Source organism: Notamacropus eugenii, chromosome 5 (genome assembly GCF_028372415.1).
Source record: "Notamacropus eugenii isolate mMacEug1 chromosome 5, mMacEug1.pri_v2, whole genome shotgun sequence".
Classification (NCBI taxonomy): domain Eukaryota; kingdom Metazoa; phylum Chordata; class Mammalia; order Diprotodontia; family Macropodidae; genus Notamacropus; species Notamacropus eugenii.
The window spans coordinates 31,074,637-31,088,227 of NC_092876.1; the positions used below are offsets into that span (position 1 = coordinate 31,074,637).

The window sequence follows — 13,591 nt, forward strand, 5'->3', positions numbered from 1 at the left end:
ACAAGGGGAAGGGAATGGCATAGGAGGTGGTGGGATGGGAACCCTTCTTGGTTACCCCCCAGAAACTTGCCCTGTGCTGCTTCGTTACCTGGGACACAAGGCGCTGGTTCTCACTAAGCCAGCTCTCCCTCATGGCTGCCTTGTGGTCAAACCTCTGGGCCAAAAGCTCCAACTTCTCCTGCCTGATGAGCTCTGATCGAAGAGCAACCTCCCGCTCATGCTCTGCCTTTTCTAGTTGTGTCCATGCCTAGGGTTTGAGGGACATGGGACAGAATCTCAACCCCAGACCTGCATCCCCCAAATTCGGCCCCATCTTCCTCCCCAAATTCACCACACCATCCCCCAAATCAACCTTCTCTGTTATCTTAAATCCGGGCTCTCTGTTCCCTAAAGACAGTCCTCAAGTTCAGCTTCTCTTCCCTCCCCAAACCCTGCCCCTCCATCCCCCTTCAAAACCAGATTCTCTTCACCCTTTAAACCCAACCTTTTAATCCTACCAGACCTGGTTCCTCTCCCTTCTCCACAGCCCCAGCATTATCGCTCTCAGTCTGAAGTCTCAGTGAAGTCACTGCCTTTCTAGACCCAGCCACCCAATCGCCTCATAAACCCAGCCAGCCTGCTCTTCTAACCCCAGTCCCACCAAAGCCCATCCCCATGCCATGCCAAGCCCAGCCCTGTGTTCATCTCAAAACCTTGTTGATGTCGGAAATGCTGCAGCCTTCTCGGGGCACATAGAGACGCCGGTTGCTGGCCCTAAGTTTGCTCTGAATACTGAAGAGTAGAACTTCTAGGTTCCCTTTCTCCTGGAACCTAAAATCCAAGGAAGGGGAAATGAGTCAGGGCTCCTTGGTGAGATTTTTCTCTCTTCAGCACTCTGCCCCATAATTTCTCATTCCTGGTAGTTTGCTTCTAACACCATTCCTGTAACATGAGGACCACTTCCATTCTCCACCCCACCACCACCCTACTCCAACATTCTCTTGAGCCTCTCCCAAGGATACCATCCCAGCCCTGTCTAGTTCTGATGCTCCTCACTTGATGGGCTTCTCCAGGGTGCAGTAAGCAGTGAAAGCCTGAAGCTGCTGCTGGACTCCACTGAGAGAGTTGGCGAACCTCTGGTTGCTGATGAGGGCTACAGTCCGTTCGATCCAGGCCAGGAGCTCTGAGGCCAGCTCCTCATAACGCTCCATGATCTTCCCAATCTCTATCACCTGGTCCAGTACCTAACCCAGCAGTGGAAAGGGGATAAGGACAGTGAGGACTGGGGTGGGGAGGCTGACGGGGCTACCCTACGACTTTCATCAATTCTTCCCCCCCCCCCCCCCCCGCCCCAAGCCTGGATACCTTCCCTATCCGCTTCCCCTCGACTGCCAGAGCCTTCATTTTGGAGAAATAGTGGTAATAGGATACCACATAGGTGATGATGGATTTTTCATCTGGAGCTTCCATGTTCACATCTGGAGGGTGGGGGAAAAATGGGGTTTGAGGTGAGGGAGGCAGGAGGAAGAAAACAGGGAACTCTAGGGGCCCAGGGAACAAGACCCTGGGAAAGAGAACGCAACTTGGTAACCAGATATTGGAAAAGTACTAGAAAATTTTTTTGGCAGAGAATGGGATGAGAGTCACTGGAGAAGTGAAAGAAGGCACAGTAGCAGATAAAGGGCTGGGCCCAAAGCCAGAAGGACTTGGGTTAGAGTCCCTCTTCTGACACAAACTGGCTAGAGAACCTGAGCAAGTCTAACCCCTCAATGCTCTAGGCAACTTTCTAAGACCATAAGTCTTATGAGAAAGTGACAACTTATGTTGGGAGAAGAAGATTCTGACCTGGGGAGTTCCTCATACCCATAAAACACTAGTCTTGTTCCACTCCTGTTGTGGAAACAACATCAAGTGTGGAGTTTAAGAACCCAGGTTCCAGTCCAGCTCTGTATTTTTTCTAACTTGACCAGTGATTTTATCATTAAAGGAAGTGCCTGATGATAAGCTCCTTCTACCAGTACAAGTCAGCACCTTCTCTGGACGTTAGTGTCCTTTAAAAAAATTATACATTTTGAACTTAAGTACATAAAGACCACGTGCACAGCACAGACTACAAAGAGGATTCACTACAAAGCCATAAATTTACATTTCACACTGATTACACTTTTTAAAACTATATAAGATGCCCAAAGGGCTACAAAAATGTGCATACTCTTTGACCCAGCAATATTGCTTCTAGAACTGTATCCCAAAGAGATCACAAAAATGGGAAAGGGTCCCACATGTACATAAATATTTGTAGCAGCTCTCTTTGTGGTGCCCAAGAACAGGAAATCAAGGGGATGCCCACCAATTGGAGAATGGCTGAACAAGTTGTGGTATATGAATGTAATAGAATACTATTGTGCTATAAGAAATGATGAACAGGAAGGACTTATATGAACTCATACTGAGTGAAAGGAACAGAACCAGGAGAACTTTGTACACAGCAACAACCACAGTGTGTGAGGAATTTTTCTGGTAAACTTAGCCCTTCACAGCAATGCTAGAAATTTAAAAATTCCCAGTGGACTTTTGAGGTAAAATGTCTTCCACATCCAGAGAAAGAATTCTGGAATTAGATCGCGGAATGAAGCAGACTATTTTCTCTTCTGTTATGTTTTGTTTTGTGTTTCATGGTTTCTCCCATTCATTTTCATTCTTCTAGGCAACATGAGTAAGGTGAAAATGTATTTAATAAGAATGCATGTGCAGAACATATATAAGATTGCATGCTGTCTCGGGGAGGGAGAGAGGAGAGGAAGGGGGGGGGAATCTAAGATTTATGGAAGTGATTGTAGAAAACTGAAAACAAATAAAGTAATTAATAAAAACTATGTAATAAGTACTACTCATCATTCTCGAGGCTGCTCAGCTTTCTACGCTTTCTTCTATATTTTCTTTTGTTCTCTGCTGTGTACTTTTTATATTTTTCCCTCCCTTCCCACACCTCACCCTAGAGATGGCTACCATTAGACACAAAATTGTGTGTGTGTGTGTGTGTGTGTGTGTGTGTGTGTGTGTAAAACCATACTATACATATTTCTATTTATCAGTTCTTTCTCTGGAGGACTTCAGTATCTTCAAGAGTTTCCTTCCTGGGAAGTTCCATATTCCTGGCTTTGAGGCTGACTATCTTTCCATCAGGCTAGACTGCCTCTCTTTCCCTGGCTTCCTGACTTTAAGAACTGCTTTTTCCTTCTCTGGCCCTCAATTGTCCTATCTGAACAATCCTTTCCAACCCTTAGGTCCATTTTAGCACCAACATGCTATATGTTCTAACATTACTTCTAGCTCTGACTGTCTATGTTTTCATTTCCTGGGAGCTACACCTAGGATAGAAGGGATTTGAAGTGAGGATCCTGAAGAGTTCTAGGACAGCAGGAGAAGAAACTTCACCTTCTGGATCAAGTAGACGGGCCAGCCCCAGCTGCTGCTCAGCAGTGTGAAACGCCCGCTGTAAATTGTAGGTGGCATTGGATTTGGTGAGTTTGCTGAAGTCCACTAGGTCTGGCCTGGGAATGGGAACAGAGAGGGGAGGGCAGTGAAAGCGGAGGTGTGTGGACAGGGAAGCCCCAGACCCAGAATGGCTCCCAGCCTGAGAGGAATGAAACATTGTACCAGTGCCAGGAAGGGCAAGGGGTGTGGTTGGTGGGGAGAGCTATTTTTCCATATATCTGTGTATATAGAGGCAGGAACAAGGGGCAGAGCATCTACCTGTGTCGATGGATGAGAGCATTGAAGGCCAGGCCATCCCTCCAGCTAGTGGTGAAATTCTGAATGTTCACCTCAGGGTAACTGAGGGTGGACAGAATGTGGCGTGGGCGGGGGGGGGGGGGGGGGTGATGCACAGACACAAGTGACCAAGAAGCAAGGAGGCAGTCAAATGGAAAGACAGAAATGAAAATTAAATGAAAGAGACAGATTCAGTAAGAGAACAAAGCAGAAATTGATGCCAACATAAAAGACAGAGACAGAGGGAGGAAAAAAGAGATGGAAAGAAGCCCAGAAAGTTAGACAGAGACACACAGAAACAAAGAGAGATAGGAAGAGACAGGAAACAGCACATCCATAGAAGAAAACAGAAAAGGGGAAGAGATAGGCAGGGAGAGAGGCAGAGAGAGAGAGAGAGAGAGAGAGAGAGAGAAGAAATAAAAATGCAAAAAAAAAGACTCAGAGAAAGAACCAAGATCCAAGGAGTAATAGAGAAGGGGAGGAACAAAAAGACAATTAGATAGAAAAGCACAAAAGTGAAAGAAAAGTGGATATGTGGAAAGAAGACAGGGGATGGAGAGAAACAGAGAAAGGGAGAGGGAGAGAAATAGACAAAGTCAGAAAGACAGAGAAAGACAGAAAAGAGAGGCCACTTCACCCATCAGGCACCTTCTGCCCCCCCATTCCCATCCACCCTCCCTCTGCAGTCTGCCTCCCAGCCCATATCTCCCTCCCTCTCTCCCCACTGGAAGACTTTTCCATACTCTGAGAAGGGAAGGGGGTCCCAGAAGAGGGCAGGGGAGCCCCTACCCCGCTGTCTTCATCTGACACCAGAGCAACAGGGCATCTTTGGCAGACCGTGTTTCTTGATTGTCCTCCGTCTCAATCTTGATGACCTGAATCTGGGATGAGGAAGGAAGACATAAGTTGGGAGAGGATGATGTCTGAACCAACATACACTCTAGGGCACCTCAAGAATTCTCATAGCAATAAACATCTCAAGGAGGTCAGATTTTTGGCTTTAGATCCTGGAGCTTCCAGCATGGACCAGCAAAGATTGTGGAATCAAGGGGAACTGAAGCCACCTTGGTGATCATGGAACAAGCAATTTCTCTTCTTGGAAACTCAATGTGCTCACCTGTAAAATGGGAATAGTGATGCATGCTCTGTCATGGTGAGGACCAAAGGAGATCATATGTGTGAAGAGCTTACTAAACCTGAAAGCCTACAGAAATGTCAGCTATTACTCAGCCCCCAGGACAGTTCTCTGTACACAGAAGGTGTTTAATAAGGGCTTGTCAAAATAACTTAAATTGTATCAGGATTAGGATGGAGGCCCAAGCTCTTGAGGTAGTGCTGTTCTCAACCATCTCATGAGTTCATCTAAGGTTAATGTGAGGTTAATGGTGGGAGGGAGGAGGAGTTAAAGATCTTCCCCACCCATTAATAGGCCTCAGACACCTTAATTTTGTTGATTTTCAGTGAGGCACTGGGTTATGGAGGGTCATGCCCTCCAGCCCTGAGAAGAGTATATAGACTCTGAAGTGAGGTTTTGCTTTGGGGCTTATTTTTTGGAAGAAGATTCTTGTGCCAATTGAGACTCCAGGCAGTTATTTTAAGATGCCCCCTAGCTCTGAAAACTCATATATTGATGTTTCTCTCTAGTAATGATGTATGTATTTTCTATGGTCAGATAGTTGGAAGCCCTGTCTGCTGGTCTTTATTTCTCTGTTGGTATTTTCTCTGAAGTTCAGGGTGCTGACTTTTTCCCTGAATTAAGTGAGTGATATATGTGTTTGATTAAAGTAGATTGTTGACCCCTCAAAAGTTGCTTTCCTTTTAGAAAAGGAGATCTAAGAACCTGTACAACAAGCCCTCCTGTGTGTGCCAGGGGTCTTGCTGCTAGAGTTCACCAAAGTAAAGATCCAGACTCTAGGATGAACAAATTACTAGAATTAGACTTTGGTTTAGGGCAGAGTCCTAGATCAAGGTTCTTGTGGATATGGGATATAGATCCCAAATTATTTCCCCCCCACCGCAAGCTCCTAAGAAGGGCCCCTAGGTTGGGACTGGCTCAGATTCTGAGTTCCAGCCTCTAAGCTTGGTATCAAAGAAGAAATATAAGACTTTCTCCCACTTCTTTGAAGAGGTGAGGGTTCATGGGTGGGAAACTGCGTAGAAATAAGGTCAGACTTTTTCAATATATTGATTAATTTTGCTGAATTTATTTCTTCCTCTTTTAAAAATTCTTTATCATGTGGAAATCGCTATTCACACCCAGATAAAGAGCTGATGAAGTCTGAATGCAAATTGAAGCACATTATTTTCACTTTCTTTATTGTCTTTTTGTAGTTTTTTTCCTTTTCTTCTGCTTCTTCTTTCACAACATGACATGGAGAAATATGTTTTACGTGATTGCACACGTATAACCTATAGTAGATTGCTTGCCCTTGGGGGAGGAAGAGAGAAAAATTTTGAACTCCAAATCTCATAAAACATGAATTCTGAAAATTGTCTTTATGTGTAATTAGAAAAAAACAGTATTTCTAAAAATACATATTATAAAAAAATGCCTTTGGGGGAGGGATTGGGGAATACATCGAGTGGAAGATACAGGTGATGTTAAAAAATAAAATATATCAATGAAATCTACTTTTTAAGTTCCAGCCTCCATCAGGAAAGTGCGTTCTGGGTCAGACAGAGTGTAATACAGATGGTGGGGGCAGGTTACAACTGGGACCTGAGATAGAGGTAGGAGTTAAGGCTGGGATACCACCATTATGCCTATACCCTAAGGAGATAAAAAAAGAGAAAAAAAGTCCTACATGTACAAAATTATTTATAGCAGCTCTTTTCATAGCTGCCAAAAATTAGAAACTAAATGGTTTTCCTATTGGGGAATAGCTGAACAAGTTATGGTATTTGAATGTGATGGAATAATCTTGTACTGTAAGAAATGATGAAGGGGGGGGGGGGTTCAGGGAAACCTGAGAAGACTTGTATGAACTGATGCAAAGTGAAGTGAGAAAAACCAGGACAACAATTTATACTATAACACCAATGTTGCAAAAGCAAATGGTTTTGAATGACTTAAGAATTCCGATCAATACAATGATCAGTGTTAAATAATGCTCCCCATCTCCTGACAGAGAGCTAAGGGACTAAATATGCAAAATGAGACACACTTTTATTTTTGGACATGGCCAATAGGATCATTTTCTTTTGCTTGACTACGAATATTTGAGAAGGGAAGAGAAGGGAAAGAATATTTATTTGGCACCTACTGGATACCAGGCACTGTGCTAAGCACTTTGCAAATACCATCTTATTTGATCCTCACAATATAGGAAAGGAAGGGCTATTAATATCCCTATTTTACATTTAAAGAAACTGAGGCAGACAGCGCTCAAGTGACTCGTACAGCAGCATGCAGCTAGGGTGGAGGCATATGGGAGGAACGAAAAAAAAATGCTTGATTGTTAGTGGGGGGAAAAAAAGAATTAAGGCTCCCAGGGGAGAATTCTGAGTTTGTTTCTGGGACAGAATGAGAGTACTAGACTCCCAGGTAGAGGAATGCTCTAGGTCAGAGAGAATTTTTCAGATCTCTGGGTATGAATTCTAAGTTAGAATAAGCACTTCAGACTCCCAGGGAGTCAGAGGTAAGAGTTAAGGCAGGGATACCACTGTTATACCTGCATTCTAAAATAAAGAGGAGAAAGTCCTATAGTTAATAGAAGTTATGGGATCATATATGGGTCAGAATGAAAGTTTCAGATTCTCTGGGTTTTCAGGCTCCCGAAATGGGTTCTGAGTCAAGGTGAAAATTGTAGCCTCCGAGGCATGGGAAGTTTTAGAATCTGGGTCACCGTAAGAGTTCTGGGCTGCCAGGAAGGAAAATGTTCTAGGTCAAAGTGAAAAAATTTTTAGACTCCCAAGTAGTGGTTCTAGGTCAAGGCAAGTATAAAAGTCCCGGGGAAGGGGGAGGGGAGATGCTTGTGTTGGGTTCTATTTCCAGTTGGGAATTTCAATAGAATTCTGACTCTAGTTAAGAAATGCAAATTCACAGGTAAGGGTTCTAAGACTGAGTCCTAAATCAGGGTTAAAGATTAAAACTCCTAGATAAGGATACTAGGATTAAATTCAGGGTCAGAATAAGAGTTCCAGACTTGTAGTCAAGAGTTCTACGTCACAGTGAGCATTCCAGATTCCTGAATGTGGAAAGTTGTTGCAGGACTGAGTTCTAGATCATGGCAAGAGCTGTAAAGATCTATATTAGGATTCTAGGATTGAGTTCTGAGTCATGGTAAGCATCTCAAGTTCATGGATCAAGGCTTGAGAATTGAATTTTGAGGTCAGAGTAAGAATTTGAGACTCTTATGTGTGGCACTGGGTTTGGGATCTAGGTCAGGGAAGACAGGAATTCTAGACTTCTTGTATTGGCCTCCAGTGAGAAATTTCAAGGTTAGAACATGGGACAGCTCCAGAGCCAAGGTTCTGTAGCAGAACCTGGTGGAGACGATTCTGGGTCATGAGTACCTGGAAGCGAAGAATAATGGTCCAGACCAGCCCCAGGGTGAGCCGGTGGTTCCCATCCACAATATCATGGGAGCCCACATTCTCCAGGTGGACACGTTGCTCCTTCAAGAACTGCAATGCCTTGTCCACGTTCTCCAGGGAGTGGATCCTCATCCGACCCCGTGTGGGTCGTGGCTAGGGAGGAAGGGGATGAAGAAAGAATGCAGACATAGTCCTTTCTCACCCACCACATTTAGGGTCCAGGTCCCTGGGCCTCCTGCTCCCCAGCCAGCCCCAGCCCAGTCTGTCCTCACCAGCTGCTCCCCTGACAGCACCTCCAGAAGTCGGGTTAGCACATAACCATCACGCAGATCTCCATACAGGTCACTGATTCGACAGCCCACACGTCCAAGGTGAGAGTTCACCCACTTAGTGAAGGTCTTCTTCTGCACCGCCTCCCTTTCATCTAGGAAACAAAGTCATCCTGCTTCTTCCCCAACCTGGTTAGACCTCTCAGCCCATTGCATCCCTAAGTCCTAGGCCTCCTGTCCCTGCCTCCCACAGTTCCAATGACCTCTAGTTCCCCACCACCCCAATTCTCTGACTTCTTCTCCAACTCTCTGACCTCTGGTCTCCACTTGACTCCAGCTCCCTAGACTTCTACCCCTACTGCCTCCAGTTCCCTAGCCTTTGGTCCCTACTTGCCCCAGCTTCCTGGCTTCCCACCATCCACCTGCCAAGGCCTTGATTCGGGAACACTCGAAGAGTGAGGCAGCTGCATTGCCTGACCCAGAAGCTGCAGTGGGGGCCGCTGTGGGTTCCCGATCCCAGGCCCGCTCAGGGCTCTCCCATCGGGTGGGATTGTTGTTGTTGACTGAGGGAGGCCCCTCCATGTTGTCCAGTTCCCCCGGGCCCCCTGGCATGTGGGCCATCAAGGAATGTGCAGGCCTTTGGGAAGGAGAGAAGGAAATCCATTAGAAATGTCTCAGTCCAGGATCAGCACTATCAGCTCCGCTCTCCCCAACCCCAGCCTCTTCATAGCACAGACGTGGGCCTCAGGCATGCCTGAAATCAATTCACCTAAGCAGTCTGTGGCATCCCTGCTCCCATGCCCAATTTTCCCCATTCAGTCATCCATTCATTCAGTAAAACATGACGTTGGCACCACGAGCCAAGCCTGAAGTAGAGAGCTTGGTAAATCCTAACACACACACAAATAACTATAATGCAGTTATTCTACATTCTCTCTGTTAAGGAGGGGCAGAAAAAGTGGTATGTGTCATCCAAGAGGGATGTTCATTACCAACTTGTGAAGTCACAAGACTGGAAAGGACTATGGGGGTCAGTCTTCCCATTTTACAGAGGAGTAAACTGAGGTTCCAATTATGTAGATGATGAGCATCCAGATGTGGAGCTGGAAGATGCCATCTATTTTACAGATGAGGAGACCTTAAGTGACTGACCTTGAATCCCAGAGATAGGGAACTGCCTAGAATCCAAACCCTCTGAGCTGGCCAGGGCTAACAGTCTCTTCCTATTGGGATGCCTTTCCTCCTGAGGCAGGAGGAAAGACACCGAGCCCAGGGAACCATTTAAGAAACAGAATGGAGATGAGAAAGCATAAAGCATGTCTGAGGAATGAAGATTTGGGTGGTCTGGCTGTGGAGGAGAGCCCACGAAAAGCAACCATGTCAGCTAAGGCTGGAAAGGTCATGCCCATGGCATACCATTCCATCCTACATGACCCCATCCAACGATACTTCTGAAATGCCTTATAAGAGTCGGGCAATTGGGCTACCGAGGAAAACTAACAACCTTTGACCTTAAGGAGCTTCTATTCACAATCAGTTGAAGAGAAAGGAAACAGCAGTAATAACTCAGGAGTTCAGAAAAGATTGTCCAGAGGAGGAAAGTATCACATGAGTGGAGTCTTGAAGGAAGCAGGGGATTCTAAGAAGGGGAAGTGAGAAAGAGACAGTGAGGAGACCAGGAGCTGGGAGCTGCGAGACCAAGTTCAGGTAATACCAACTAATGACAGGAGGAGGAGTGATAAAAGCTAACATTTCTACAGGGCTTATGAGGTGCCAAGCACTGCGCTAAGCATCTTACAACTATTCATCTCATTTGATCTTCACAGCAACCCCTGGGAAGTAGGCGCTATTATTATCCTCATTTTACAGATGAGGAAACTGAGGCAAAGAGTTTAAATGACTTGCCTAGGGTCATTATTAGTAAGTAAATATCTGAGGCTGGATTTGAACTCGTCTTCCTAACTCCAAGTCCAACTGCTCTATCTACTGTGCCACGTAGCTGCTGGAACAGAGTGTGCAAAGGAGAATTACATGAAAGCCTGGAAAAGTTAGCTGGAATCTGAACGGGAATGACACTGAGGATTTTTTTTTTATTTTATCCGACAGACAATAGAGAACCTTTGGATATTCTTGGGCAGGGGAGTGACGTGGTCTGATTTGGCTTTAGATGAATTATTTTTACAGTTTCGTGGAAGATTGGTTGGAGGGGGTAGAAAATGAAAGCTAAAAAGGCATCCAGTTAGGGTAATAGTCTAAGCAAGAGATGATGTGGGTCATCCACCCAAATAGGTGGAAGAAAGCAAGGTCCAGAGATGTTACGGAGATAGAATGGACAAGACTTAGTGACTGATTAGATTTTAGGAGACTCAGAGAATGTAAAGTCAATGGTGACTTGTAGGCTATGTGCCTGGGTGAGTGAGATGGAAGATACCAATGCCCTGAAGAGAAATGGAAAACCGGGAGAGGGGTGGATTTCAGGGAGGAAGCGAAACTCTGTTTTGGACATGTTGCATCTACAGTGCTGGTGGGAAAAGATGATCAACAAGCAATGAAAGATGTGAGACTAGAGCTCAGGAAAGAGATCGGGACTCGGTATATGATCTAGGGATCACTATTGGCATAGGTGACCAATGAACTCACAGGAGCAGATGAGCTCACCAAAGGAGAGGATACAGAGAAGAGCTTGGGGTGACCCCAACATTCATCCAATAATGGGAAGCATTGTGGCCTCAAAGCTAGCAAGACTTGGGTCCTTCCCCTAACACATGCTGGCTGTGTGACACTGGGCAAGTCATTTCACCTAGAAGAGTTCTAGGCATTTGTCCAACTCTACAAGACCACAGAGGAGGTGCTAATCTGAATTAGTAGATCAGTAATGTCAACTACATGGCCATCTCAAATTCACTTCCTATTCCTGTAAGTTAGACACTGGGTATACAAAACCAAAATAGTTCCTGCCTTCAAAGACTGCATTCTATTGGGGTGGCAGGCACAACAGATACACAGACCCATGAATACAAAATCTTTACAAAGTGAATGAGCAGCGATATTTGGAGGGGAGGATACAATTGCCGGGGAGTGTCAGGAAGGGCCCCATACAGGAGGTACCCTGTGTGCTGACCTGTGAAGGAAGTAAGGGATCCTCAGAAGCAGAGGGGAAGAGGAAGAGTTTTCCAGAGCCAGGGGACAGCCAGCCTGTGCACAGGCACAGGACAAGGAGACGAGGAAATGGAAGGTGAGAACCAGGGAACAGCAAGTAGGTCAAGGCAGTGGCAATGAAGGATGTGAAAGGGAATAAGCCTGGGAAGGAGAGAGGCTAGAGTCAGTCTGTGAAGGGCCCTACATGCCAAAAAGAGAAGTTTGTGTTTGATCCTAAAGGTCATAGGGAAACACTGCAGTTTCCTGAGTAAGTGAGTAATATAGTTGGAGCTCTGCTTTAGGAACAGCAAAATGACAATAAGGGCAGGGAAATAACAATAATAATATTAGTCAGCATTTATACAGTACTTTAAGGTCCTCAAAGTGCTTGACATTTATCAACTTATCAGGTCCTCACAACCATCCTGTGGAATAGATTCTATTGTTATTTTCCAGATGAGGAAATTGAGACTCACAGAATTTAAATGACTTGCCCAGTGTAACATGGCTAGTAAATGTCGGAGGAAGGATTCGAAACTCAGTCTAAGGCTTCTCCATAGTCCAAGGGAGAGCGTATAGTGGCCTTGTGAGTGGAGTGGAGCCAACTGGGAGATACGACAAGATTTAAAGACACGGGAACGGAGGGAGAGGGCAAAATAGGTGATGACACCTGGCTTGTGAATCTGGGTACCTAGACAACTGATGGTGCCTTTAATGACAAGAGAAAAGTTAAAAAGTGGGGTGCATTTGAGGGAGGTGGAGATAGAGTTCTGCTGTGAATGTCAAGATGAAATGCCTATGGGACATCCACTGGAAAATGTCCAATATAGAGGTCAAAGAATCACAGAATTTTGGATGTACCCTCAGTGGAATCCAGTCTAACCCAGACCCAAAAGGAATCCCTATTATAACATACTTAGCAAGTGACCATCATTCTAGCCTCCGCTTCAAGAAATCCACTGAGAGGAAACCTGCTATTTCCCGAGGCATCCCACCGTACTTGGGGACCCTGAGGCAATCCACTGCACGTGGGAACAGCCCTAATTGGTGGGAAGTTTCTCCTGAAACCAAACCTAAATTAACCACTTTTTGGTCTCCTACTCCCTTCACTCCACCCTCACCACCCATTGCTCCTGGTTCTGCCCTCTGAGGTAAAACAAAAGAAAGGTCATCCTTATTCCACAAGATAGTCCTTCAAACCCTTGATGATAGCTACCACGCTTCCCTCTTCTCTGGACTAAACGTCCCCGTTTCCTTCAAATGGTCCTCATGTCATGGGCTAAAAGACTTCCCTCATGCTCACTGGTCTCCTCTGGACACTCCAGCTTATTAAATGCCCTCTTAAACTGTGACCACAACAGTCCAGCTGTGGTCTGACTAGGGTAGATGACATTGTAACCCTCACTTCCGCGTTCCCAGAAGCTCCACCTCTCTCAATGCACCCCCAAAGCTCATCCATTTTCCTGACAGGCCCATCGTTCTGCTGATTCACATGACCTTGTAGTCTACTAAAACCCTAGGCTCTTTTTCAGAACTGCCTACACGCACCTTCCCCATTCTGTATTTGTTTTTCGTTTTTTTCTTTTTATCTTTTTTTTCCTGACCATTTGGATGCATGTCAAGTTTTCCATTACTCACTATTGAATTCTATCTTATTAGAATTCTGAATTCAAGATTTTGTGGGGCCTGACTGCCAGTGAGATAGCTATCTTTACCCAGTGGGTTAGCTGTCCTTCCCACTTGGTGATGTGAGAACAGAGTTTAGGTTGGACAGGAGAGTTGGATATGTAGACCCCAAAGTCATGGACTTAGGAATGACAATAGAACCCATAGGGGCTGATAATCACCAAGAGCAAGAGCAGAAAGAGATAAAGGAAGAAAACTCAAGAGAGAAT

General features: G+C 45.3%; 1 protein-coding gene across 1 annotated transcript in view; it reads right to left on the minus strand.

Moving 5' to 3' along the window:
- The window catches only part of SPTBN4 (spectrin beta, non-erythrocytic 4), a 55,970-nt gene that overhangs the window by 37,272 nt on the left and 5,107 nt on the right, over positions 1–13,591 (minus strand). Inside the window, exons 2-11 of the mRNA XM_072608267.1 lie at positions 8,981–9,195; positions 8,562–8,713; positions 8,269–8,442; positions 4,543–4,634; positions 3,736–3,816; positions 3,418–3,533; positions 1,345–1,457; positions 1,036–1,223; positions 693–810; positions 89–247 (exon numbers count right to left, since the gene is read on the minus strand). Coding sequence (XP_072464368.1) covers positions 89–247; positions 693–810; positions 1,036–1,223; positions 1,345–1,457; positions 3,418–3,533; positions 3,736–3,816; positions 4,543–4,634; positions 8,269–8,442; positions 8,562–8,713; positions 8,981–9,179 — 1,392 coding nt within the window. The 5' untranslated portion in view covers positions 9,180–9,195. The remainder of the gene's footprint in view (positions 1–88; positions 248–692; positions 811–1,035; positions 1,224–1,344; positions 1,458–3,417; positions 3,534–3,735; positions 3,817–4,542; positions 4,635–8,268; positions 8,443–8,561; positions 8,714–8,980; positions 9,196–13,591) is intronic.